The sequence below is a fragment of the Corvus cornix genome, chromosome 7, assembly GCF_000738735.6.
Source record: "Corvus cornix cornix isolate S_Up_H32 chromosome 7, ASM73873v5, whole genome shotgun sequence".
Classification (NCBI taxonomy): domain Eukaryota; kingdom Metazoa; phylum Chordata; class Aves; order Passeriformes; family Corvidae; genus Corvus; species Corvus cornix.
The window spans coordinates 21,859,026-21,884,990 of NC_046337.1; the positions used below are offsets into that span (position 1 = coordinate 21,859,026).

The 25,965-nt window shown below is 36.6% G+C and overlaps 1 protein-coding gene and 1 long non-coding RNA gene across 10 annotated transcripts in view; one reads left to right on the top strand and one right to left on the bottom strand.

Annotated features, from left to right (window-relative positions):
• Positions 1–4,896: 4,896 nt before the first annotated feature.
• Positions 4,897–25,965, bottom strand: part of ATF2 (activating transcription factor 2) — a 50,663-nt gene continuing 29,594 nt past the window's right edge. For all 9 annotated transcript variants that reach the window (XM_039554874.1, XM_039554870.1, XM_039554872.1 and 6 more), the window contains 4 exons: positions 21,938–22,087; positions 19,917–20,123; positions 14,139–14,244; positions 4,897–7,555 (listed from right to left, as the gene is read on the bottom strand). In XM_039554874.1, coding sequence (XP_039410808.1) covers positions 7,329–7,555; positions 14,139–14,244; positions 19,917–20,123; positions 21,938–22,087 — 690 coding nt within the window. In that variant the 3' untranslated portion in view covers positions 4,897–7,328. The remainder of the gene's footprint in view (positions 7,556–14,138; positions 14,245–19,916; positions 20,124–21,937; positions 22,088–25,965) is intronic.
• LOC109951016 lies at positions 14,460–25,396 on the top strand. The gene is made up of 4 exons (XR_005602321.1): positions 14,460–15,492; positions 18,811–18,958; positions 22,222–22,386; positions 23,437–25,396. It is a non-coding gene; the product is annotated as an uncharacterized LOC109951016 (long non-coding RNA).

Consider the following 25,965-nt stretch of genomic DNA (forward strand, 5'->3'; position numbering starts at 1 on the left):
TGTAAGCCTCTCAATGTCAGATTAAACCAAGCAGGAGTATTTCTCTTACTCTGCAGCAAAACAGGAGACTGTACATGATGATGTACAGCAAGTCTGTGCACTGCTCAAATTTTCTTTGACTAAATTATGCTTACTGACAGAAGCATTGATGATCATTAGGAGTGGCTAAATCAGATCCTGCTCTCATACCTGCTGGGAAAAGACTTATTATAGAAGGAATCTTACTTCACTAGGATAAAATTAATCCTCACCTCTTCATAAAATAGGCACAAGCTTCTTTGAAGTTGTTAATGTAGAAAAGCTTCTTTAAGTCAAATATTTTAAGAAATAGTGTGCTGCAACACTTTAAATGGCTTTATATAGTTTTAGTAAGTATATACCTGCCCTTTCTTATAGTTTAAATTCAACTTAATACTATTCTCCAGCAACATAAACTGGACTAGAATAAATCACTAGACATTTCAAACTGGAAGTTTTCAACCTGTGAAAGTTTGTAACAATGTAACTCTGACAAAGTGGTGACATTTTCTTCAACAGACAAGACCTGTGGGATTTATGCACCCTCAGGAACATGCCCAAGTGCCTGACACAGTATAAAGCGCAGTTCCATGAAGGTGGGGTGTGTGCCCTTATCCAATATGTGAAAACAACAACAAAACCTAAACTAGACGTGAAATTACAAGAGCAGTTAAAGATCATGAGTTTCTTTCTTGAAAGAAAAGGACTTTGCTAGACCTTTGTACCAAGGAAAAGTACAGAATTTATATAACAAACTGGTACTTACAATGTAAGGGAAGCATCCAAGTCAGTACAATGTGTTTCCATCCCAAGAAGCCAATGCTGCGCCATACGTGACAAATAGAACCCTGCTGTCAACTCAAAACCAGCATTCCAGTTGTATGGTAACTGGGAACAGAACTCAAGGCTCTATGGCCAGCAACCTTCCTACACAGCATTCAAGAGAGTGCTGTATAATTTAGAGAAGGAGAAAGAGTAAAGTCCCATTAGAATCAGGACTCGGGTAAAGGACACAGGATAAAGAAATATTTTACATATTCACACATACATTGAAGTCATAAATTGTAAACTTAATAATAGCTTAAGAGTCATTAAATAGCAAAATGAGCAAGTGCTCAAAATGTTGTCATCCAGTGAAATGCATAGCATCTCCTCGGTATTTACAAGGATTATGTATTTTTTTCAGCAAAAATCATTAGCCCTCTACAGCAATTCTGCTGAAAAAAAAAGGACAGAAAGCAAGAAAACTGAAGTATTAGCCTTTTGCTTGTTTTCAAATCATAGCCAGGCTGACTATAAAGTCTCTTGGCATTTTACAGGCAGCCAGAATGACTGTACTATACATTATATCACCTTTAAGAGTATCTTTCTCAATACAGCATTATGAATAACAGGATGTTTATACTACTTACCTCAAGTGAGATCAAAACATTCCCAACAATGCTGTAAACATTTGGAAGAAACATCTTCACAGAATGCATCTTTGTGGCAGAGGAAAGGGCTGCTATAACTGAGCAGTGAAATGCAGCACCTTCTTGGTGCAGACATTTTCCCCTTTGGTTTCATTTTCTCCATTTATTCAGGGCAGTTTATTTTGTTTGCTGCTAAGCCAGAGGGCTCATTCTCTCCTTGCTCATCTCCTTTTTCTTTTGATTAGAATCCCAGATGTAGGACAGATATATTTTCCCATTTTCTTTTTAAATGTAAGCAAATTAGTAGGCTTTTTGAAATCACTCAGTTAATAAAATGCAGCAGCCCAGTCGTTTCTCAAAAGCAGTATTTTTGCCTCCCATAATGGTCTAGAACAAGTGATTCAGCTAAAAGGAGGGAAATACTATTCACCGACCGTGCCAGTACTAGCTTGCAGCAAAACAAGAGCAGAAACATTTTAGGCAGTAGAGAAAAAATAGACCTTAACTTCAGTCTTTCAGGTAGCTAAACAGCCATCAGACGGGCTTTCAGCACATTCCATCCACCTGGGCACAGATGGTGTTAAACGGAGCTGTAATAGCTCATGTTTGTACTTTGATATCTTGAGATAGCCACAGGCAAGAGTGAGGTGAGGAAAACCTGGCTACCTGCAATCCCCTATTCCTCTGAAAGTATTTCCCTGGCAGGGCCCTCATTCCTGAAGCTCATCTCAGCCCGGCCCTGACAGTCCTCCCTAAGCCAGAGTACTCTCCTTTAGGCTCATTAATTGCAAAGTGCAGTAGCACCAGGCCCTGCTACCCAAGGTTACAAACCCGGCCCCATCCTTACCGCACTCAGTTTCTGCTGCTGGTATTAAAACCAAAGGAAAGTTCCTAGAAGCATGACTCCTTTTCTCTGCTTCAAGCTGTTCTGCACTCTCTATGCTTGTTATCATTTCGAGTCAGTCTATGCAGCTTAAGCTACTGTCTCTTTACCTATGGACTAAAAATAGTAATTGTCCTTGCATAATGATTTTACAACACTCTTCTGATTAACGATTCACTCTGGATTAAATTAAGTTACAGGTAGTTTATCTAAAAACTTAAGTACCTCCTCTCCTGTCCCTCCTCTTCCCCCAAAAATGAATAGGACAAAGTGCTTCTAGCACATCATTATACAAATAGTAATAGAAGAGGGATAAAGACTTTGAGCAAGGTTTAAAATACAGTAGTTACAGAAACTGGATCAAGTTGTGTGTCTTACTGTTCTACTGACAGCCATATGATTAGATGATGACTAACCCCACACCTGGGAAGTTAAAAACTTTTTGGAGAGGGTTGCACTTTGCAGAGTTACGAAGCCATCAGCATACAACCTGCACTCATTAGTTGTGCACAGCATCTGTAATGAAATCTTTTGTAACACTCAGAAGTCCTTCCATACCTAAATATATATTTTATAATGTATCTTGGTTTAGGAAGATGTAAATATAAAGATAACATAAACTTCTTATATCTATTTTAGCTGAAGACAAGGTACAGAGTGTGCAGAAATTCCTTTTCTGACTTCTAACTTCTAGAAATGGAAATTTGCTATAGAGGGTAAACACAACCAAGGAGGGAGCAACATGAAAAAAGAAAGAATTCCACACTGAATATGTAAGCACTTTCTGGGGCTCATCACACAAAGAAAAATATTTTGAAGAGGAAGAAAGTAAAGAAAAAGAAAGGTCATGAGGTCATGATCCTACATTCCATAAAGGGGAGGAAAGAAAGAGAAAGAGAGAGAGAAAGAGAGAGAGAAAGAGAGAGAGAAAGAGAGAGAGAAAGAGAGAGAGAAAGAGAGAGAGAGAAAGAGAGAGAGAGAAAGAGAGAGAGAGAAAGAGAAGAGAGAGAAAGAGAGAGAGAGAAAGAGAGAGAGAGAAAGAGAGAGAGAGAGAGAGAAAGAGAGAAAGAAAGAGAGAAAGAAAGAGAGAAAGAAAGAGAGAAAGAAAGAGAGAAAGAGAGAAAGAAAGAGAGAAAGAAAGAAAGAGAGAAAGAAAAAAGTCACATTAAAGCCTAAAATGAAGAGTTACCACTGAAGAATATGAAACTTTGAAAATTTCATGAGAATCATCCAAACCTACCCTACACAGCATTACAGAACACAGGTTAAATAAATCATACCTGTGTTACTTTTGATACAATGGTTAAAACCAAATGTAAAGACTACTGCAAGCCAATCTTACACTCAGTGTTCTGCAGTATAAATGAGCACAGTTCCAATTATGTCTCTACTGAGGGAAGCAACAGGCAGCATATAAATGCAAACAGCCTTCATTAGACACATTGTCATGAGTATATTAATCATGTCAAGAAGCATTGCTCAAGCTTCCTTCAGTGCAATTTAACATACCTTACTTTATTAGGATGCACTTAATTTCACTATGCTTTCTCCTCATTATCATTTATGATGACCAATTAAAATGTTTGTGTCTGTCTCTAAGCAAATTACTCCTGTAATTCAGGTAGCTGAAATCACCGCTCATCCCACACTTCTATCATCTCCTTCTCTCAGTGTAATACCTTTCTTTGCCCAGCCTCTCTTACCATTGTAAACAGAAAAAAAGCTTACTTAGATTGAATAGTTAATATATAAACATAAGTCTTTTTACAGCACAGACATTAAGAAGTGGGTTGATTCTCCACCTCTCACACCCTTTGCCTTGAGTACCCCTGTTATACAGCCTTGGTTTTGTTCCCTTGGGGTCACAAGCGTAGCTCATATAGTCAGAAAAAAACCATAATGAAGCAAGGGAAGCCTCAGGCATTGTTCTCAGATTGGGATGAAAGTTGTGCGCAGCTTCACTTCATTTGGTCCATACATGGAACAAATGCAAACATGCAGCAACTTTACCCTTTTGCTTCCTCCCAAGCCTGCATATTGGGATTCTCTCATGAGCTTTTCAAATGATAACAGAATGTGCCATTCCACGCATGTTCCCAGCATCCATAAACAAGCCCAAACCCTTTTTACTATTCTAAAAAGTATCAGGCACGAGGGCATAATTTTTTCTGAACCTTTGACAACACAACTGCGAGCCATTCATTTGACTACAGCTGTTATTTCTGGCTTCATGTATACTGAAATAAGATTAAAATAACTGGAAGTTAGGTGGAAATTCTGATTACACACAGTGCTTCTGCTGTGGAACTCAGGGCAAGCAGAAATGGCTGAGCAACATCTGGGATCACCAAGCTATGCTTATGAACTCATTTATCTGTGGATTACCTTGGGCTCCTGGAACTAATGATACAAGGCTTGTTCCTCAGAAGCTGCTGGAACTCAGCTGCAGAGCAATGGTATTTGCCTTATTTTCTAAAGAAACATACTTGTTCTCGTTTACATAACTACTTTGACATTACAGTAATGACTTTCAGAAAAACGCTGATAATTGCAAGGATGAAGAAATAAGTCTGAAGACAGTGCTGCCTTTTAGAACAATTATAATTTCATTAAAATAGGAACATAACTTAAAGATAGATTTTATTCTCTTTGATGATTTACTCATGCAAACTGCACATAAAAGAAAACAGTACAGTTTGTGAAACATGTCAAATGTAAAGACCCAAAATGCTAAGTACAGAAGTAGTGTGACAACGTCTCAAAACGGAATCCATGGTAGTACGGCTAATACCTTTTCCTATTTGCTGAACACAGATTTTAATGGTTCTTTTGCCAGCCCCACTGTTAAATTCATGAACTGTTTACACATCTCCTATACACTTATGTAGACTTATTTTACAAGCGCAACAGTTTTGTTATAAAAAAACTCCACGTATATGATTTAAAAGCCTTTGTGTTTAGGAGAGCAAATTATAGTATAATCAATGAGGCCTCATCTAGTCCACCAAAACTACAATGAAAAGTGACTGTAGAGCTTTCTTGCAGAATTCACATTTTGTGCCTTAGCAATTCATTTCTTTCTCGCAAGAGGTCCATTGTATTTAACCATCCTGGAAACGTTCAATAACTGTTACAGATTTTTATCTTGAAATTGGGAAAGTAAGACTTTCAAACACATGAGGTTATCAACACAACTTTCTTAGTTTTAAAATACAAAATATTTAGAATCCCTAATATTTTCATGCTTAAAGCCCTGCAATGATACATATATGACTTAGATACTTCTTTGTCCAGTTTTCATTATAGTATGGTTGTATATATATTGCAGAAATTATATTTTCCTGTGGATCAATTACATTTTTAGATTTAAAACTGAACCAAATAGAAATTTGATGGCACTGACACTTAAAAACTCATGATATAGTGTGGAGAAGGAAGAGCAAATGAACTACACAACCCATTATAAATGCATTAAATCTTTGTTATATACATAATGGAATCCTGCTTTACTGCCAGTTGCTACTATGCATCTGTTTTTCCTATTATACAAAGTTTTCCGACCTGAAAGCACACATCTACTTTTTTTAAAACAACTTAATCTATTGTAAAATATTGTACTGTATTTTGAACATGAGTACAGAATCAAAATAGATAATGGCACATTTAAAAAACTCAATATCCTACAGATGATTGGATAATGAGAAAAAGTGTACCTACAATCATCTCATCAGAAACAAACTACATCATGGAATGTTAGTTATCCAAGTTCGCACAGTAAATAACATTTTAAAACTGCAATCACCTATCAGCCAGCATCACATTGAAGGCATCTTTAAACATTCAAGCAAAAGACTGCTGGCATTAACTACTGAACCATTCTCACACACACACCACACACACCACATTATAATTACATTGTTTCCAAGATACGGTAGATACTGATTTTTTTTTTTCCACAAGAAAGGTATCAAAATTTTTGCTACTAAAAGATGACAGTGCTTACACAAGAAATAAGTACAAGTTAGCTTGCAAGTACAAGACAATGACAAAAAAAAGTCGAGTTGTCTGAAGAAGGATTTTAGGCTTTTCTGGCATCCAAAACCATGAGTAAAACTCCTTAGTCTGCGACTCAAAAATCCACAAAATATCATCCTACTTTGGAATACTAAGTATTCCATACTTGATAACCCTGTATTTTACAATATGCTTACTGGTTTCAGCCTAGCAACAAGGGGTGGTTATAGATATCTATTCTGACTGGAGAATTAAAGCTCTCCTCCCACCAGAATCAAGTGTTAGTGTGGGGAAAAAACCCACCTGACATCAATTTAAAATTAAAAAAAAAATCAAATCTATTTAGTAATGATCCTCACCTAGGATTGGTATGTGCATAAGTACTGTATGTCATATACTGTACTGGCCCTATTAAACAAATTAAAAACCCCAACAGTTAAAAGCCAACCAAAATGCTATACATAAAAACCCAAATGTTCTTCTTCCAATGTTCTTCCTCTCATAATGTGCAAAACAACAAAAAGGCAAAAAGACTAAAAGCAAATTTACTGTTACTGTCTTTCTCTTGCCTAGTGCTTTATGACCTTGCTAACGTTACAAAGTCAATAGGGACTATGCAGAACTTTGGTATAAAAATGTCACATAATATTACTATCACAGTCTTGGGGATGACCTTCAGTAATTCACCCCAAAGTTTGTTAAAATAATACCAAATTAAAAATGAAATAAACCACATTGTACTGTACACACACTTTACACATTAAGCACAAAAAATAACTAGTAAAACTAATACTTAAAAAAAAAAAGTCTTTTGCAAAGAGACTAGAACTGGTGTTCTGTGTCATCTCCACCTGCCAATCGTTAAAGCCAAATTTGAGTTGGATTTTTAAAAATGAATAATTTTAAGCTACAATTTCTCCTAGATGGAGACTGGTCTGTTGTTGGTTTCCCTTTAAAGTCACAGATGTGTATCTAAGGAACTGATGCAACCAAGTTTTTAATCAACTTCCTGACGGCTGGGCCTGGGAGGGAGGCGCCAGGACGATCTGGGACAGCACGGGCTCCGTGCTCTGGTCCGCCATCTGCGTGAGCACCGAGGTGGCCACCGCCTCCGCCTTGGACGTGGAGCTCACGCCGTTGGAAGTGCTGACAGAGCTGTGCTGGATTGCTTCTGTGTGCGGGCTGCTGGGTACCGAGATGTCTTCGGAGCTGTCATCTTTATCTGCAGCTGAACAAGAAAAATTCATTTATTCTGTCCCCAGGAACACACACCGCCTCATCCCAGTAACAGCAGTCTCCCCTCAACAACTAAAATTCATGGTGTAATGCAGCACAAATTGTAAAACAAGCTTATTTCCATTTTTTTAAAGAAAATACTACTTTGTGAGCAGAAAAACCGGACTGCAGTATGGACTGTTCAGGAAACCAGAACATTTTCATGTCTTCAAAGCCATGATTAAAATTTCCTGCCTAGTAAATCAGCCAGTGGGTACCATGCCTAATTCTAATGATGCATATTCACATCAGCTGCTGATTAATCAAACAAGAATAATTCTACATTCAGTAATGAATATTTGTGATCATGAGTAAGATATCTGAAAAAATATTACTGACACTGCTATATTTACTGGACAATACTTACATAAGTTTTCAGCCCCCATTCTTTTAACAGGATGAAGTCCCATAACTTTACAAATGCCTCTCAACAGAGTTTAAAATTGTTAAAACTGGTTTTAAAAGTATTTTCAGAGTATTTCACATGTTCTCCACAAAACCAAAGTTAATTAGCCAGAGTTACATCATTTTTTCCCATGACAGAGTAAGCAGGTAAAAAAAAAAATTATCACTGTGCAAAACTAGAGTTTCCAAAATGGTCACGACTTAAAATGTCCTTCTTGCACAGACACTCTAAGTCGTGCTAGAATAATTCTTTTTTCCAGAGTTGCAGAAGTTAACTAAGGTATTATGCAAACAATGCCAAACTAAAAGCTGAATTCAAAACTAAAAAACCAAGAACAGAAAATTATCCTACTGTTTTTCACTCAAAAATAGAAATATGAATGCTGAATTTCATTATAACTTTTTTGTATCACTTTGTGCTACTTAATGTTTGCAAGTACTTTTCACAACAGTTTTATACACTGACCCAAATCAGTACCCAGCTGAAATATTGGAAGTCCCTTTTAAAGTACTACTGACTCTCATGATCCACACCAACACAGCCAGAAGCAGGCACAAGCTATTGCTTGGGACAAAGCAATGGAACAACGCTTGGTTTTCTCTAGTCTTGTCTTTGCAATCTCTTTCAGATTTGCCTGAGATTGGCCTACAAGTTCAGAAGTGTCTCAGGGGAAGAGAAACTATGGGAAAGGGTGACACTAACATGAGGAGACAAGCAATGCTGTGGTATCACATCCTCATTTCCACAGAAAGCCAGGCTAACAGCAGCAACTAAAAGGAACATTAAGTGTCAAAAAACAATAATGAAATAAAGTTTGTGTTTTACTGTGGTTTATATGACATGCTAGCTATGGGTAAGAAAATTTACAAACTTAGCAAGTTGAGACCCCAAAATAAAGATCTTTGAGCAGCCCTATGCATACTAAGAACACACTCCTCTTCGAAGCTTGAGAACAACCGTTCAATTATTGACTGCTTCTAGAAAAGAATGGTAAGGTCAAAAAGGATGGGTATGCAAGGAAACTGCTCTCTTTCTTTTTAGAAATACTGCCTACAAGAGCAAGGTGGCAATCTCTCCTACAACTCTACTAAAAGAGCATGGACATAATAGCTTAAAAGTTAGAATGCTCTTATCCACAAGGCCAACTGTTTACAGATTTACACTTTTTGAAAAACAGATCTTTCAAACATTAAAGGAGAGAGATACTGATGACAGTGAGCTAGATCTGCTGACAATTACTGCATATCCAAAGGTTTCATGGTAACTGTATACAGCAAGTGCAAGGAAATTAAGGTATTTCCAAAAGGCATTTGTAACCCTTAGAAGAGTTTGCCAATTGAAGAACAGAAAGAATATGAACAAGTATCAATTCAGTTAAAAGTATTCAACAGGGTGTCATCTTTACTATACCTCTATTGAGACCTACATGATCTCATGTAAAAACAAGTAAGAAGGAACATATGCAAACTGTTAAAAATAGAAGCTCTAGTGCCACTTCCTGAAAAATACTCCATTACTAATTATGAGTAGCATATTCTTTCCTCAGACAGAATGAAAAGGCAGCAAGTAGGACAACATGTATCAAATACCGTCTCTCTGCTGTAACACCTGCATCTTCAGAGCTGCTGTTATACTCCTATGAATCTCAATCTTCCTCTCAGCTTCTTTTGCTGATTCTCCATGTCTGTGTTGTCCAAAACCTCCTCATTCTCAATAAAAATGGTTAGTTTTAAATGCTAGAGAGGAAGTTAAATTAGATCACCATCTTTCAGCCAGAGAAGGAAGGTCTTCCACTGTTCTGTCTTCCTTAACATGTATTTCTTAACTCAAAAGAAATGCCTGTAATGGTATCACAGTGGTAAAGAACAGGAGAAAGGCCTGATTTTCTGACTTTGATGGGCTCAGGAAGATCCTATGAGCAATGTAAGAAACAGTTACAAGTACAGAGATGACCACCAATGTACAAGAGCAGTGTTCATATTGTAGAGCAGATAAACAAACATGCTGAGCTAAAGACAAAAATGTACATGATTGAGGTATTTTCAGATGCCAGGGGCTAGAGAGGGGGAGTTTACAGCAGGCAGATGATTATATAAGACACAGACCTAACACTAATTTATGGTAATAAACTGGACTGGAAGCGTAAATTCTTGTGATAACATACAAACCGATACTTAGAAATGAGCTGACACCCTAAAGAATAGCTATTTGGATTTTCTTCAATGTCCTTCCTTATGTAGCCCCAACTTTACAGGAACAGTGGTCAAAAACTGAATAAAAAACTCCATTTGAAGAATTAAAGCCAAACAAGAATATCTATGCAATGATTATAGAAGGTATTTAGAAGTCATCTTATTACAGAGGTGACTTGTTTTCCTAAGCCTGAAGACTGGGAATGAAGAACAAAGGCTTTCAGAAGAACACAAAAAAGTCATACTTAAATTCTGAATTCTGACAGATTTTTATTTTCCTTTTTTTCTTAATTGACCAGAGAATTGCCAAGCACAGGATTGTGATTTCAAGAGTGCAACTGATTCATAACAGAATCATACAGTAGATAACAATGTAAAAAAAAAAAAAAAAGCTAAAGCATTTTAGCTTTTTAATGGCTCCCCCAGCTTTGCCTCAAATCAAGGAAAATGCACAGTCCAAATTAGAAATTAATTCACAGAAATAATGTTTGCTGTATATTAGAAGGCTGAAAATTTACAGAGCTATATCACATGAACTTTCCAAGGCTACATAGTTTCTAGACAGGCTGTGTCATGAGGAGCAAGCCTTTGGACATTGAACACAATGTGGGCTATAGGAAAGATTTAAAGAGCAGCAAAACAAGCACAGACTTTTGAGGATATACTAAAAAGTACCTTTTTGGAGTAGTCAAATATTGCTGCTATTTGCTTCTTACCAACAGTATTGGTAAGCATTGCTTACCAATAGCTTTCAGTAAGATAAGCAAACAAAGAGGGAGGGATTTCAGTCTTCTGAAGAAAAAAACCCACCTACACCAAAAAGGGAGTGAGTACACAAGCACTGACGTGATCCTGAACTCCTTTCACTCCCCTGATAATCACTAACAAGGAAGAAGCCTCATGGTAATTCTCATCAGCCCATTCAGGGACTATAGAGGGACCTAAGCCTAGAAATGCTTTTTTCCAGGGAGTTGGCCTTTGTGAATATCCTCTGCAGTCACTGAAGAACCATTGCCCGTCCAGAACAGGCTGCAGGAACATAGTGGTTTGAGAGGTTCAAATCATTCAAGGTCTGAAACTGGTCAGTCACCTTCTATCTTCTTTTTTAAAACTAGCTAAGAAAGAACACAAACCTCCCATTTAACGCCACCTACACCACAGCCTCTATTTATCTTCTTTTATATTCAAATATGAACAAATGCTCTTGAATATTATGATGTCCTTGTCAAAAATATGAAAAAAATACCTTAAAAGCCCTTTACCCCCTTTTTTTTTTAAAAAAAAAAAACCCTCTGAATACCACAACATATTTTCTTCTCACAAGTTTTCACCTTTGTCCTACTATAAAAGTCCAGAAAAATCCTGACAAAATACAGGGAGTATTGTAGAAGACTTTTAGAAATTACCTAGTATGGAAGATAACACAAAAAATAAATGAACAGCATCTAGATTTCTTGTATACAGAGCACTTTCCCCACCATAGCTGAAGATGCAGTCAGAACCAATAGCATCCTTCTTTGGAAAATAAAAAAGTGTAAGCTGGCTGAAAACTAAAACTGCAAGAGAAATTCATCCACACTGACTCAAAGTACAATAACCATTTTTCTGGTTTCTCTGTCCTGATGACACCATCTTTTGAAGCAGGCACAAGACTTTAAAATAAGGAAAATATGATCCCAAAAACAATTTTAGAAGAAAGGGCTACCTGTGCTGTCATGCTTTTCACTTGGCTTGAGAAAAATGTGTCTGGGAAATACAGAAGATCTTAAAAGATATGTAAAAGTAAAGGCCAAAAATACCCTGAAAAGTGATAGATTATTTATTCCTGTTTAAGTGTATAATACATGAAAAACCATCAAATTGTGGACTTGGCTGTTAAAATCTGGTCTACTCAGTGCACAATATTCAGCACTGCAGGAGCTCTTAAAACTAGAGTCTTCGATTTCTTCTACAGAGACAAGACTATTAAACCACTCACTACATTTTGGAAGCAATTCAGCTTTGATTATTTGATGAATATAATATGCTTAATTAAATATACTTTATAGGAACACCATTTTCATGAACACATTGACTGAAACCTTTTTTCCTCTCATAAATTGTACTGTGGGTATGTCACTTAGCCAACATGCTTTCCCAACAATATTCATGCAGAGATAATGTGACAAAATCCTTTCAGAGGGATGGCATTACAACTATCATTCATGTGAAGCTTTTACTTTCAACAGACTTTTCAAGAAACCGAGCTTTGCTTCCAATCTCCTTGCATAATATTTTTTTTTTCTAAAATGTAGGCTTTTGCCACTGATTAGTATTTTAGGTCTGATTCATTTTGTATTCTTTACTGAATCAGAAGCATTATAGTCCTTTTCTGAGGGCTGAAAACAAGCACTACTAGACAGGCCATTCACTCATTCTTCAACAAAGAAATCCTTGGCATGTAATCACTTAGACTTATGATGAAATATTTTTCATCCCAATTCAGGAACATGAATCCTCAGAACATCAAAATTCAAGAAACCTAGGGTTTGTTTTTTGTGTGTGTGTTGGGTTTTTTTTTTTGTTAAAAACCTTGCATGCATAATGCTATCCCCTCGTAGCTTCTGTATGAAATTATGTTGTTCTGTCAGATGGGAGCCATAATGGCCTCATCCCTGCAGCAATCATTGTTAATATAAATCCCAAACGTATTTCTATACTGTTCCAATTTACTCCAAGATGCTATTTTCTGTCTTGTCAAAATGACTGGAGATCAAAGGACCAAGATTTATAAGCTCAAAACTGACAAAATCAGTATTCTAAATATATATGGCAATACAGAGTTGCTAAATCTCCTGAATCTTTTAAATTAAAAAATATTGCCCATTCTGATGAAATTGCTTACAATGACTACAAGTAAAGATGGTGGCTATTAAGTTTTATCGCAAGCACCTGAGGATCTGTTTGCATGCAGTACAAAATGTTCCTTTATCCTCCTGAATTACTGACACTGGCAAATTAAAATGAAGTGGCTACATATGGCAGAAACAATCTTCACATTTACAAATATCTTGAAATATCACTAAATCATAAAAACGAAAGCTGTGGGTTATATATTATGAATGTTGCCTAATGCATTCCCAGCTCAGTTATTTGTAACAAATTTGTGTACAATGGACAAAATTGGCCATTTATTCTACAGCAGCAGCAGCTGGTTCTGGCACTGTGTATCACAGCCAAAAAGGAAGCTACAAGTCAGGAAAGCATAATTAACCTTTAAAATGCTGGAAAGATGAAAAATCAAATGAAAACTTAAAATAAAAATATGGATTAGAAAATACTGGTATTGACAGTGTCAGTATTCCCCTCAATACTAGAACTGTTTTTAAAAACACCCTCTCTACAGAAAAGCAGTCACTTAATGTGGGTATCAAAACAATCTAGAAGACATTGTACAGTAGGAGCCATGAACCTGCATCTGATTATTTTAATGGCTCAACTGATCCTGGATGTTATGGTAAATGAGGACAGCTGTTATAGTACCTCTACTGAAATCTCATTACAATGAAAGAAAAACACCCACAAGGACCTTTCACTGTATTAGGCTACGATAAAGTATAAAAAATGGTTTATCATGTGCTCTTAATACTTTAATTATATTTTCCAAAGCAGGTGTAGTAACTGATAGTTCTTAAATGCTAATTATCATATACATTCATTAAACCAACATAAACCTTTCAGTGTTATGCAACAATTCAATTTTGACCTAAAAATATATTTTAAAATATCACATATTAATTCTTGTCTTCTAATAACTTCAAGATTAAAAAAAAAAAGGCTCTTTCATGTAATATATGTAATATTAGAACTGCACTTCTCAATTTTAATGCTCATTCACTTCACTTTGGCAGTATTTCATTGATGCAGCCTCAGGCTATAGGTAATGAAACATTACTCACTATGATAGCCAGATTTCTTCTGCATGGCAGTTACAGGGCAATCTTTATGAGCCAGAAGAAGCTGTTTCAGCTGTGCCACTTCATTTCTCAGCAGGGTGACTTCATTCTAAAGGAGAAGAAAGTTATGTACTTTACCAGGCTCAAACTACACACGTTTTAAAGGTAAGCATTAAGTTTTATAGGATTTTCATTTGTTCATTTAGGGGTAGCTGAAATACAAGAAGTTTCCATTTGGTATATATTGCAAAAATGTACATGTTTCTTTTATCTTAGAAAATGTAAATATTAGCTGAAACATGGCTAGGTTTGTTACATTAACTGGGAAATGCTTCGAGTTTTTTTTAAAATACAACATATGTTTTTCAGTTTGCAGATGCAGAGTCTACATATAGTCTCATTCACATGATCCAGCTACTGTGAGACTCTTCTGGAAGGTTTTGTGATGAATTCTAATCAGAGTAAACCTACATTTAGCTATACACATTTTAACAGATGTCACAGCCAACATTAGAAAAGGGAAAATACAAAAGAAAATCCAAAAAGCCAATGCAGAATAATTTTTCAGTGACTATTTATACTTGGACTTCAAAAAAGAAAATCTCACGTACTGGAAAACAATTTAGCAAATATTGGTTGATCTCCAGACTGATTTTTATTTTGGCAGCCATACATAAACATGTTCTATGAAGGAATCATTGATAATAATGACAAAATCCGGAGATGTCAGCTTGTGTCACTAAAGCAGAGTGCAATCTAAGAGACAGCACCTGCACAATCCAGCGACTGGGTTCATTTCCAGACTGTGCCTTTCCACTATTGGGTGACCTCGAACAAGGTCATTTTACTGCTTTGTGCTTCACCTTCTCCATTTGTAAACTGGAGGACAGCAATACTTACCTCCCCGGGAAAGCAGTTTGGTGTCTATAGACGAGAAGTGCTACGTAACCGCGTTACACGGGATAATCCAAATTAAGAATGGCATGGCACTTTGATAGACCCACTTTTACTTTATAGAGTGGAAAAATATTTATTAATCAAATGATCTGCAATGCTTTGTGATCCCTATATCTGGACACAATATGCGTTTTTCATGGGTTATTTTATTTTGAATATAAATCTTTCCTATTAATACCTGAAGTTACTTCAAGTGTAAGAACCTTTGCATATTTGTGTAATATACCACACGTGCGACATAATTATTTAGTAAATGCTTATGTTCATACATTTAGGAGCAAGTTAAAGAAGAAAACCAACAGAAGAAAATTGGATTGCATTTGAAATTATCTGAAAAAATAAACTACAAGAAAGTCAACCTATTTACTTGCAAGCAAGAAATAAAGCAATGCTGCCAGAGGTGAGATGAATTACAAGTTAAAGGATTCCAAAAGACAACAATTCTTTCAAAACAAAACTTATTATGTTTAATTACACAAAGTAACTAAAACATCAGACTGTTCAAAGAAAAGCTCCTCTTCTGTGTTCTCTCTCTCCATTTAGAAGACAACCAATTTCAAGCCTTTATACATGCAAAATCCTCTTAAGGTCTCCTTTTCTATTCAGTCCTTTTATTGTGTAAAATACGCTTTAGAAACTTTTTATTAAAACCAAAGGCTGGAAGATGCCAAAAATCTGACTTCACAGACATTTATAATGGAAGAAAAATGTGATCGCAAACAAAAAGGTTTGTAACAAAAGAAACCCAACCAAAAGCCCCACAAATTCTCTACCAGGTGGCATTACATGTCCTGAAACCTTAGGCTGTTAAGAAAGCACAGGACTACTGCCTCCAGCTCTGTCTGCCCTTAGTTCACCATGTTATTTACTGAGGAGCCACAAATCTTGATGCCAAGCAGGCAGCTGCACAGCATTGACAAAGTTTGGGTAGAAAAAACCACACTGATGTAGTTTTGAGACACTTGATAATCTACAGAAGCAACAATGTAATGAAATATGAAATATAGTTCTGTTAGTTCAAAGGAACTCTGGCAATCAGGAAAAGGTTTGCAGAAATTTTCTACCTTGTCTCCCACATTTTAAGGAAGAGTTTTATACACAAACAGCACATGTAAGTATGAAATTGCTGTTCATCTGTGGAAGTAAAATTAATATGTTTCTGAAGAACTTTTATAACACAGTTTATAGATCAGTGTCAGCTGTATTAAAAATATTAAGACTGCTGCTAGCATAAATACAAAAAGGAAATACATTATCCAAAATAGAAGCAAACTTGGAAAACATGGATCAGCATTCCTATAAAAAGAGGTAGAGGTAATCTCTAGAACAATGCTAGCTGTATATTCCATAACAGGAACACTTGTGCCAACAGTACTATATGCAATGCACACATCACTCGTGACACTAGAACAGAGTTCTGTTTGCTAGACACATGAGTGGGGAATGCCACAGAACGACAACCTATGGTTGCCAGTTACATATTACCAGTAAGAACCACTTCTGACTGGTAAAGGGGACTGCTAGAACCAATTCTTACACATACTGCAGTTAATTATCTTGTATGTGACAACAGCAAGTCTTTCCATCTCATTCAAAACATGTGAATATGTGGTGGTCATTGAATATGTGGTTAACATGGTGAAAACATGGCTACCAAGAAATACATGACACAAACACTTTTAACAGCTGGCATGAAGAAAGATTATTTCAAGTTTTCACACTGGAAAGGTTCTCTTCATTAGTGAGATAGAGGCAAGCGCAGGTATCAACATTTCTTCAAAGCAGCATGTAACATTACTCATATGCTGTGGAGAAGAATTTGTATGTTCCCACATTTTGAAATGTGCTAGCATTAGAAAGCAGGTTTCTGGAGAAAAGCATATTGACTTGTACCTGCACTCCATCTTCCAAAAGATGCTTTCCTTTCTGTATTCTTATGAAGGGAGGACACGGTATATGACACATTCTTCTGTATCTGCCTATTTCTCCCTGCACCCAAAATGCAGATGTAACAGTGGGACCATGGGACCACATTAGCCCTTACTCAGCATGGTGTGGGACAACATTTGTGATACATTTACTAGAAGTATCATCAGAGGCAGATAAATGTGACTTCTGGGGATAGGGGATTGTCTGTGGCTGAGTTAAACAGCATTTTTCCCGTTTCTTTTTGGACAACTTCCTTTATGGGAAAGGATCTTTACTTATGGGCATACTTTCATAATTTAGCCTTCCTAAACAGTTCTGCAGCATCAGTACAAACTATCACTTGATTGCTGCTCACTGAAAACCCACTGTGACCTCACAAGGAAGACAGGCCATTCTTCTAAAGCTTCGCCCTCTAAGATTAATAAAGCAACAGGGACCAAATACAGAACCTATAATGCACTTTGGCATCTGATCCTGCAACGTGGCTCGGTGGCCACTACAGACATTGTCAATACCTTCTTAATACATTATACAGCACCCCATACCCTGCAGGATTGTGCAAGGCACAGAGGCCACACAAGGTGGTGAATAAAATTTAAGATCAATAAACAGGTCAACACATTAATAGAAAACACAGTCCACAAAAATCGAAACAGTAAATAAACTTCAAAATGTTGGAAGCATGAAAACAACGTACACAGCAGAGCCTATAAAAGACAGCCTACCTAACCTACCTAACCTGTTACTAGTGATGTAATAGACGGAAATTTTCCCTTACGCAAATATTTGAAAAATACTGCTTAAAAATGAAGTTGCTTTCAAACATTTAAAAGAAGAACTTGATAGGAGTTAACGTACAGAACAATATATATACATCAACCAAGCCTTTTCAAAATCCATACATAGTGTTAGTGAGCTTCCAGTCTTAAAAACTGACATCAGAATCTCTGACACAGACATTACGAGAAAGCCAGTAACAAAGTGTTGAAAGGAGTCAGAATTGTTACATGAAGCAATGCAATGCAGTTGTTTTGGTATGAACAAGCTTTTGGAAATGTGACATCTTGGTAAATTCAGCTGAGCAGGCCTCTTAGATATTAAATAAAATATGAACTACTAACCCAAACAGTCTATAAAACTGCACTACGGCAAAACTCCAAACTTATTCAGTTTTCTATTAAATACAAAGTCAGTAATCACGGGTCATTACTGCCCACTCCGCTGATCAGCTGTGTTAGCCTGTCAAGCTGTTATTACAGAAATATAGGATTGATTAATGTTTTCACATAAAGTACAGTTTAATTATTTCTCTGACATCCAATTTCCTTTAAAATTATTCTGTTCTTTACAGTTAACAGTTTTATTTTTGGTATACTGTAAGAAAATCTTTCTTAAATTCACTATTACTGAATTAACTCTTAGAAACCTTTTGGTTATGGTATTTATGTGATTTTTTTAATTATAAAACTTGTTATATATGTGTGAAAGGCAGTTCACATGATACCAAACACTACTTTCACAAAAAACCTGAATTATGGCTGAATTTTTTCATTCTCCTTCACTCCTTTCTTTGAGTATTTAAGCTACAGTGCTACATATAATTATGTAATTAATGGACTTAATTGAGGACTATGCATTAAAGGAATATGTCTAAAGACTGTGAACAGGTATGAGAAGAATACATATTTCCAAGAAATTTAACTAATGCTGGTGCACAGTGTTATGATTCTTGCAACACAGGAAACCATTTCACGTTGTGTGCTTAGGTAGGAATTTTTTTACATTTCAGGGTCTGGGATGCTGAGTGTTTTTAAAGACATGAACACGAAGACAACTGATACACCGTAATTTTGATTATATGATAAAACATAACCTCAACATGCCCTACTTTCCTGTTGGTCAAACTGTGATGTTTTCTATACCAAACAGCACGAGAGGTGAGTTTTCATAGGAAGATGATGATTCTGTGAATTTGACTCAGTGAACAGCTCTGATGAAGAAAAACAAGTGACACTTTAACATATCAAAATACGTTTCACTGCATTTTCTAAATGAATGCTTCCTTTAGGAATTACATAATTTTTCCTTTCAGCAACTTCCAAAACTAAGCTTTTAGACTATTTTGAAAACAATAATTTGTGCCAATTCTTACATGCTGCTGAAAAACATTAGGAAAGTGTGCTTTAACATTTAATAGTAGTTTAAACAAAAGGGTCACAGACTGCCCTATGGGGAAAAAGTGCATTCACACGAGAACTTTCTGAGACTGACTACCTCAGATGAGGTGGAAAAGTGATCTGCAACATACACTGGCCCTACCCTCTTACAGCACACTTTGTTTCTATAGGATTTAGGCGGCGGTGGTGAAAATTTGCCCCGCCACTGCTGTACCCATTTTGTGGACAAAAGAGGCCTTCAGTATCCACTGATGTCAACCTGACACCTTTTACGAGCACTTCATTCACTTTAAAGGAAAAAAAGTGAAGTTAAAAAGAACCAAAGGAAATAAACCCAACACTTAAATAACTCAGGCTGTGATACAAATTAAGAGCAAGATGTGTTCAAGGTAAGACTATTTCTTTGCTCGTAAGTGCTGCTTCCAACACATCTTGTCATCTCAGTTTAGTATCCTAATCTGAAAGTTATCTCAAATGGAAAAAAGGATAAAAAAGTTATGATCCTAAAGTTTACATATCTTGAAATATGAGTATGCTCTTATCCTCTAGTTTTACTGCTATATACAGCTAGTTCTGAATTTTCAAGCCTGAGCTGAGCTACCAGCTATAAAACCATTTATATTTCAGATTTCATGCAAAGTTTTAAGTTCCACTGATCAAGGATCACTGTGTAAGAACAAAAAGACTTACTAATTTTTCCTTGAAATAAAAAGTATACCTGTAACTGGCCATTTAGTGAGCTCAGGTCCTCAGCTTTTTTCTCCAATGACTGCACCCAGACTTTCCGTTTCTGTCGGCACCTGGAAGCAGCAGCCCGGTTTCTCTCCAGGAACTTTCTTCTTTTCTCATCAGGGTCTTCATTGGCAGCTCTTCTTCGCCGACCACCTGTATTTGGAGTTTGTGGCGTAGGCTGAGCTGGTGATGCCTGAAAACAGTCATGACTTAACTCACAGCACTGGCATAAAAAGTCATCACATCTTGAGAAAAGCATTCAGGGCATTTCTAAATACATTTTGGTTATATACTTCTTTTTTTTGAAAGCTGTGCTCATTTAACTCTACTGTGATGTTTTAAAAACTTTTACCCGTACTTACACTCATGATCATCTTACATTAACATATTACACCCAAAATAGCTTTCAAGCTACATTTAGCAGGAAATGAATTTTCTATTTCTGACTCTTCCCACACACCTAGTCACAACTAAAGGATGGCACGATTGCTTATGCCCACTACACAGAAGCTGTTTGACAAATGCTGGCAGTGCTGAGACTCCCTGATCCCTGGATCTCCAGATAGCAATTTCCTACTTGTTGATATGTTCCCCACCACTGAGTAACAATTTCCCTCAATCCACCCACATTATACGACAGTATCAAAATACTTCAATACTTTAACTTACACATTATACTCATTTCAAAGTTGTATACAGACCCTAGACAAAGATTTAATGAAATATGCTAACAATATAACAGATCTTAAAATCCTTTAGAGATAAGATAGAATGTAACTGTCCACATGACATATTCACACATGCACCTCAACATTCCATCTAGCACAGCAAGAAACATTTTAAACTAAAAACCCCAAACACGTACCAGTTGGAATAAATTCTAGATAGCTAATAATAATAAACCCATGGGAACTCAAATCAGTGTCTTAAGAATAAAACACTTGCTATTTTTGATTAATACTAATTGTAAAATAACTCTAGAATAATCAAACAGCAATTTTCATCTTGAAAATTCTGCTATGTAGTATTATGAAAATATTCCTTAAAAAAACAGTATTCAAGGCAGTGTGGGGGAACAGCAACCTTAAGGAGGAGGTCTATTTATGATGGGTCACTTTTTTCCCCTCTTCTGTTCCAAACTATTTGTTTTGATACATTATTTGATTTCACTGGGCAGTGTAAGAATCTGAGGCTTTCATTACAGATGCAGGTCCTTCCAGTTCTGGGCCAGGTGTGTAGCTTTTATAAAATTAATATTCTGCTATGAATTCTGAAAATAACTCTTCGAGATTTTTAAAAGTGTTTTGAAAACACATTTCCGAGAGGTTTTGAGAAATAGAACAGCTGCAATCCTCCAGGATTCACCAGGAAGTGTCTTTCCTCCAGCAGTACTCCCACTTCCAGTCTGACTCAGAGGTTTTGCCTTTTACTCCCCTGTTCTGATCTATCGTCCCAAAAGGACAACACACCACACCTAAAACCAGAGCCCCCCTTCCAGAACCTGAGATGATGAAGTACACTTAAGGACACAGCTGAAACTTTTCCTGTGGCAGCCCAGGAAAGATCCTTCAAGCAAATTAACATAAGCATGATACCTGATGCAAAGAAAAAATTTCTACGCATATTTACGATATAAAATATAATAAACATACAAGAGATGCAACAGAGGCACAAAATAAAAGCACTTATTTTTTCAAATATATATACTGAGCAGCTGTAAAAATCTCAGCTACCACAGAATCTCCTATCAATGAACTCCAGAAATCAGGACTTAGTCCTAAATTTGAGCAGATAGATACTACCTGTTTTGAAATCATCATCTTGGATAATAGATTTTAGAAGCATTTAAGAACATGGGAGACCTGGAAACATTTTACATGCTACAGAACTATTGACTAAAAGAGGAGTCTGTTAACATCTATTTTACAAACCAAGAGTATAGAAAAAAGATATCAATTTGCAAAATAAAAGGAGGGGGTAGGAGGCACATGTCCACTCTTGTCATACCGGTGTTTCAGTTGTTGAAGTTGCAGGCTGTTGTAGTGACTGTGGTCGTGGTTCCTCTGACTGAGTCCTAACCAACCCACTTGGATGTCCCTTGGCAGTATCTCCATTTGTTACCTGAGGGTGCTGCTGGGTCAAGGCTGCTTTCAATCTCTGAAAGCAGAAAATAAAGAAGAAAAAGAAAATAAATAATCTCTCATGCTAACTTGAATGCTTAATCATTTATATTAGCAGTTACTTCCATTCTGGAAACAGGAACTCCAACTCTTAGTTGTTTCTTTTTACAGGCTTTCAGCAGTGACCTAGGCATATACCTACAAATAGGTGCTAAGTTTCTGCAAACATGACAATAGCAACGAGGCTTACATAAGATCCCAGAAAGGGAAGGAAGGCAAACTGAATGGAGACATAAACAGAAAGCCTCATCTGTGGTGAACTGTGCCCACAAACAGGTGAGTGGATGGCCATAAACAGTTGCTGAAACTGGTAGTACACAAGGGTACCAGAAGAGTAATGAAAACACATGAAGGAAAATAGGTAACAACCAGAACATAAACACCTTTCCATTTAAAAAATTCTGGTATTCTCTATCTCTATCTCTATCCATTTTTAAATACCTTGTTATGCCTCCACTAATTCATGGTCTTTACAATACTCACCTCTGCAATCCTTCCTACGGGTAATTAGATAAAAGCCAAGATATTTGCTGAAACATCTTAATAATGTACAAAATACTAAGAAGCTTCAGGTTTTATGTAAAGATTATTTATGTAGAAATATACAAGGTAACTACTACAGCATGCTACTTTGCAGTAAAAAACTGCTAAAAGGTTTGATGTTCTTTTATTGCACATAGCCACTACGAAGAACAGTAATGTGGAAGTTCAGCTGTATATAATACACCCAAGAGTTACTGACAACCTGATGGACGATTTTCAAACATTTTGCTGACTGCCTCTTGAAAAATACTTCATTCAACTTTTGGCGAAACCTATTAAAACTGTAATATAATACATTCTATTTAAAACAATTTCTTAATCTTAAGCGATAAAGTGTCCAATTTCACTAAATACGACTGCCTGTAATTCCAGATTCTTTCTTAAAATTTCATGAATACTGTATAATTTATCATGAATTTTTCAGTTTTACTGAAGAATGTACCTTATGGTGTCAGAAAATGTTTTTCTACTGAGCGCTGGATTTTTAAAGAATCCAATACAAGTTTAAGAAAAGATTAATGAATTAAACATGACAGTTTGTAGAAATTCTGATAACTTGTTTCATCATATTTTGGAATATGAACAAAGTGTCACCCACATACTAATATTAATAGAATGTCTTAAGAATGCTAGAGAGAGGCAGCATTTGGCCAGCTCAAAATAAACAGAAAACTTTGCACCTATTTATGTAGATATTCTGTATAAACTGTAGTATCCAATGTCTCTCAACAATTAAGTCATTGGAATATACTAACAGCTCTCTCTTACCCTCCATGATGACAGGCTTTCCTGGATCCTATGCTACAATTAAAACAACAGATTGCAGATTACCTCTGTCAGAACTGCCAAAAATCTTCAGGTCTGAAATATGGCAACTTAAGTCAACTACATGGACTTCATAGCATGTAACCACCACCAGTAGGTATCCTAACTGAGGACTACAAAGACAACCAAGAAACTCCAACATTCCTCTACTGGCTCGCTATTAAGGAATCTTTAGCCAGTGACTTCTGTAGAAAGTCTGTTCTGTAGTGATTGCTCTGGATTGAATTAACAGCACATTACACCAGATAGGAACCATGCAAGTGCACACTAAAACTGGGAGCTAATCAAGTCCTGTTCCTCACCTCATTTATTGTACCAACTTCATAAGTTTCCCAGAATGAAGGAGACACTTCAGAAAAGTACACAAATCAAATTTACTGATCTGTTTCCCCAGTGCTCAACTTTAACAATAAAAAATTTAGGATAGCTGCAATCATTTGGGCAGGATGACAAAAATTGTCAAGATATGTCCATAATTTTTAGTATATGTACAGCACTCTGGAAGTCGTTAGGTAGTTAACACTTTAATTAAACTCAAGAATTGACTTGTACCTTCCTAATCCTCCTTGCAGGAACAAGCTAACAAAAAAAATTTCAGTCCCTGTCTCCAGCAGGCTTAAGTGTTCTCTAACTGTCTAATTACAATTACTAAAACCAAACTCTATGATCTACCTGCCAACAACTGCAAAGTTCATGATTGCTCTCTCTCTTCAACTAATCCTGTCTCTAAATGGTAAAACTTTCTACACAGCCACCAGGACTACCAGGGAAACACATCACCTCCAAGTCAGTTTTAAAGAAGTATTCTGTAAAGAAAGTAGCAAGTATTTAACACCAGTATGACAATATCCTTTCCATATGTTATTAACATAAGATTTTTCACTATTTATTTTCATTTATGACTTGAATTACTGTACAAGTATTTCTTTTATCATAACTTGCTGTTAGGCAGGATGTGACAAATTTTCATCAGTGCTAATCAAGAGAGTAGTGACAGCACAAATCAGTTAAAGGATATGCTCTCTTTTATTTCAAGTTGTCATACTATGAGAGTTTTAAAAGTTACCATCTAAAAATTATGTCTATTGGGTTTGCATGGCAAGGTTTTGCACAGGGGGGGGTGGCAGGGGTGGCTCCTGCGAGCAGCTGCCAGAAGCTCCCTCCTTGTCTGACAGAGCCAATGGCAGCTGGCTCTAGGACAGACCTCCAAAGAGAGTTTGAGGGAGCTGGGTCTGTTCAGCCTTGAGAAGAGATGACTGAGACGGGACGTCAGCAGTGTCTAGGAGTATCTGAAGGTGGTATTTGAAGTTAAGACACTGGAGCCAGGCTCTGCTCAGTGGCACCAAGCAATAGGACAAGAGGCAATGGGCAGAAACTGATGCATAGGAAGTTCCACCTGAACATGAGGGAGAATGTCTTTACTGTGCAGTGACCAAGCACTGGAACAGATTGCCCAAGGGAGGGAGTCAGGCTTCCCTCTCTGGAGATAGGCGAGAACTCTCTGGATGCAATCCTATGTCATGTGCTCCAGGATGGACCTGCTGAACAGGGGGGTTGGACCAGATAACCACTGTGGTCCTTTCCAACTTGACCCATTCTGTAACTGTGAAGAGTGAGAGGAGTCCTCCCCAGCAGAGGAAGGAGTGGCACAGATGTCTAAGGAACTGACCACAGCCACCATTCCCCCTCCTCCTGTGCTGCTGAGAGGCAGGAGACAGAGAAGAGTTAAGCCCAGGAAGGAAGTGGGGAAAGGTGTTTTTAAGTTTTGGGTGTATTATCCCACTCAGATGTGATTGGTAATAAAAGAAACTGATTTCCCCAAGACAAGTCTGTTTTGCCCATGATGGTAATTGATGAGTTTGCACTGGGACATGCAAACAAAGTTGGACTTAACTCTATTTACTGTAATGCTAACATTTAAACATTATATCCTGTAAATTCATAAGTAAACAAACTCCTTTTGAGAATTACATTGTTAAATGTAATGTACTATGAAAACAGGAATAGAAAATACTTAGATTTCATTTCATATTACAAAATTTTAAAGTTGAAATTAAAGTAGTTAGGATTAAATTATCCACAAATGCAGACATATTGTGAAAATCTGAGGAATATTTACAGATTTTCACAAGGAGACTTCCAGCTCCTGTGTTTAACAGGCTTCATATTTTAAAAGGTAATGCTGGAGTAAAATACTATATGCATGTTGTGCTTCTTGTGAGTAGGGAGATAGTTACTCCAAATTCAATGAGAATCTCATCTTTAACAATCAAGTATACAGAAACAGAATAAATGTATACCAGCATTTTTATCTTGGGAAACCTGATGACAACAGAGGTTGTTTGATATTATTTGCTTATAGGCAAACTAAAACTGTTATTTTCAGATGGGTTAATAGCTTTTAAGATCTTGATTAGCAAGGTTTTATCATTCATGTATATCCTTGAAAACAAATCCTCATCACATCTGTCAAAATTTGGTAGGACT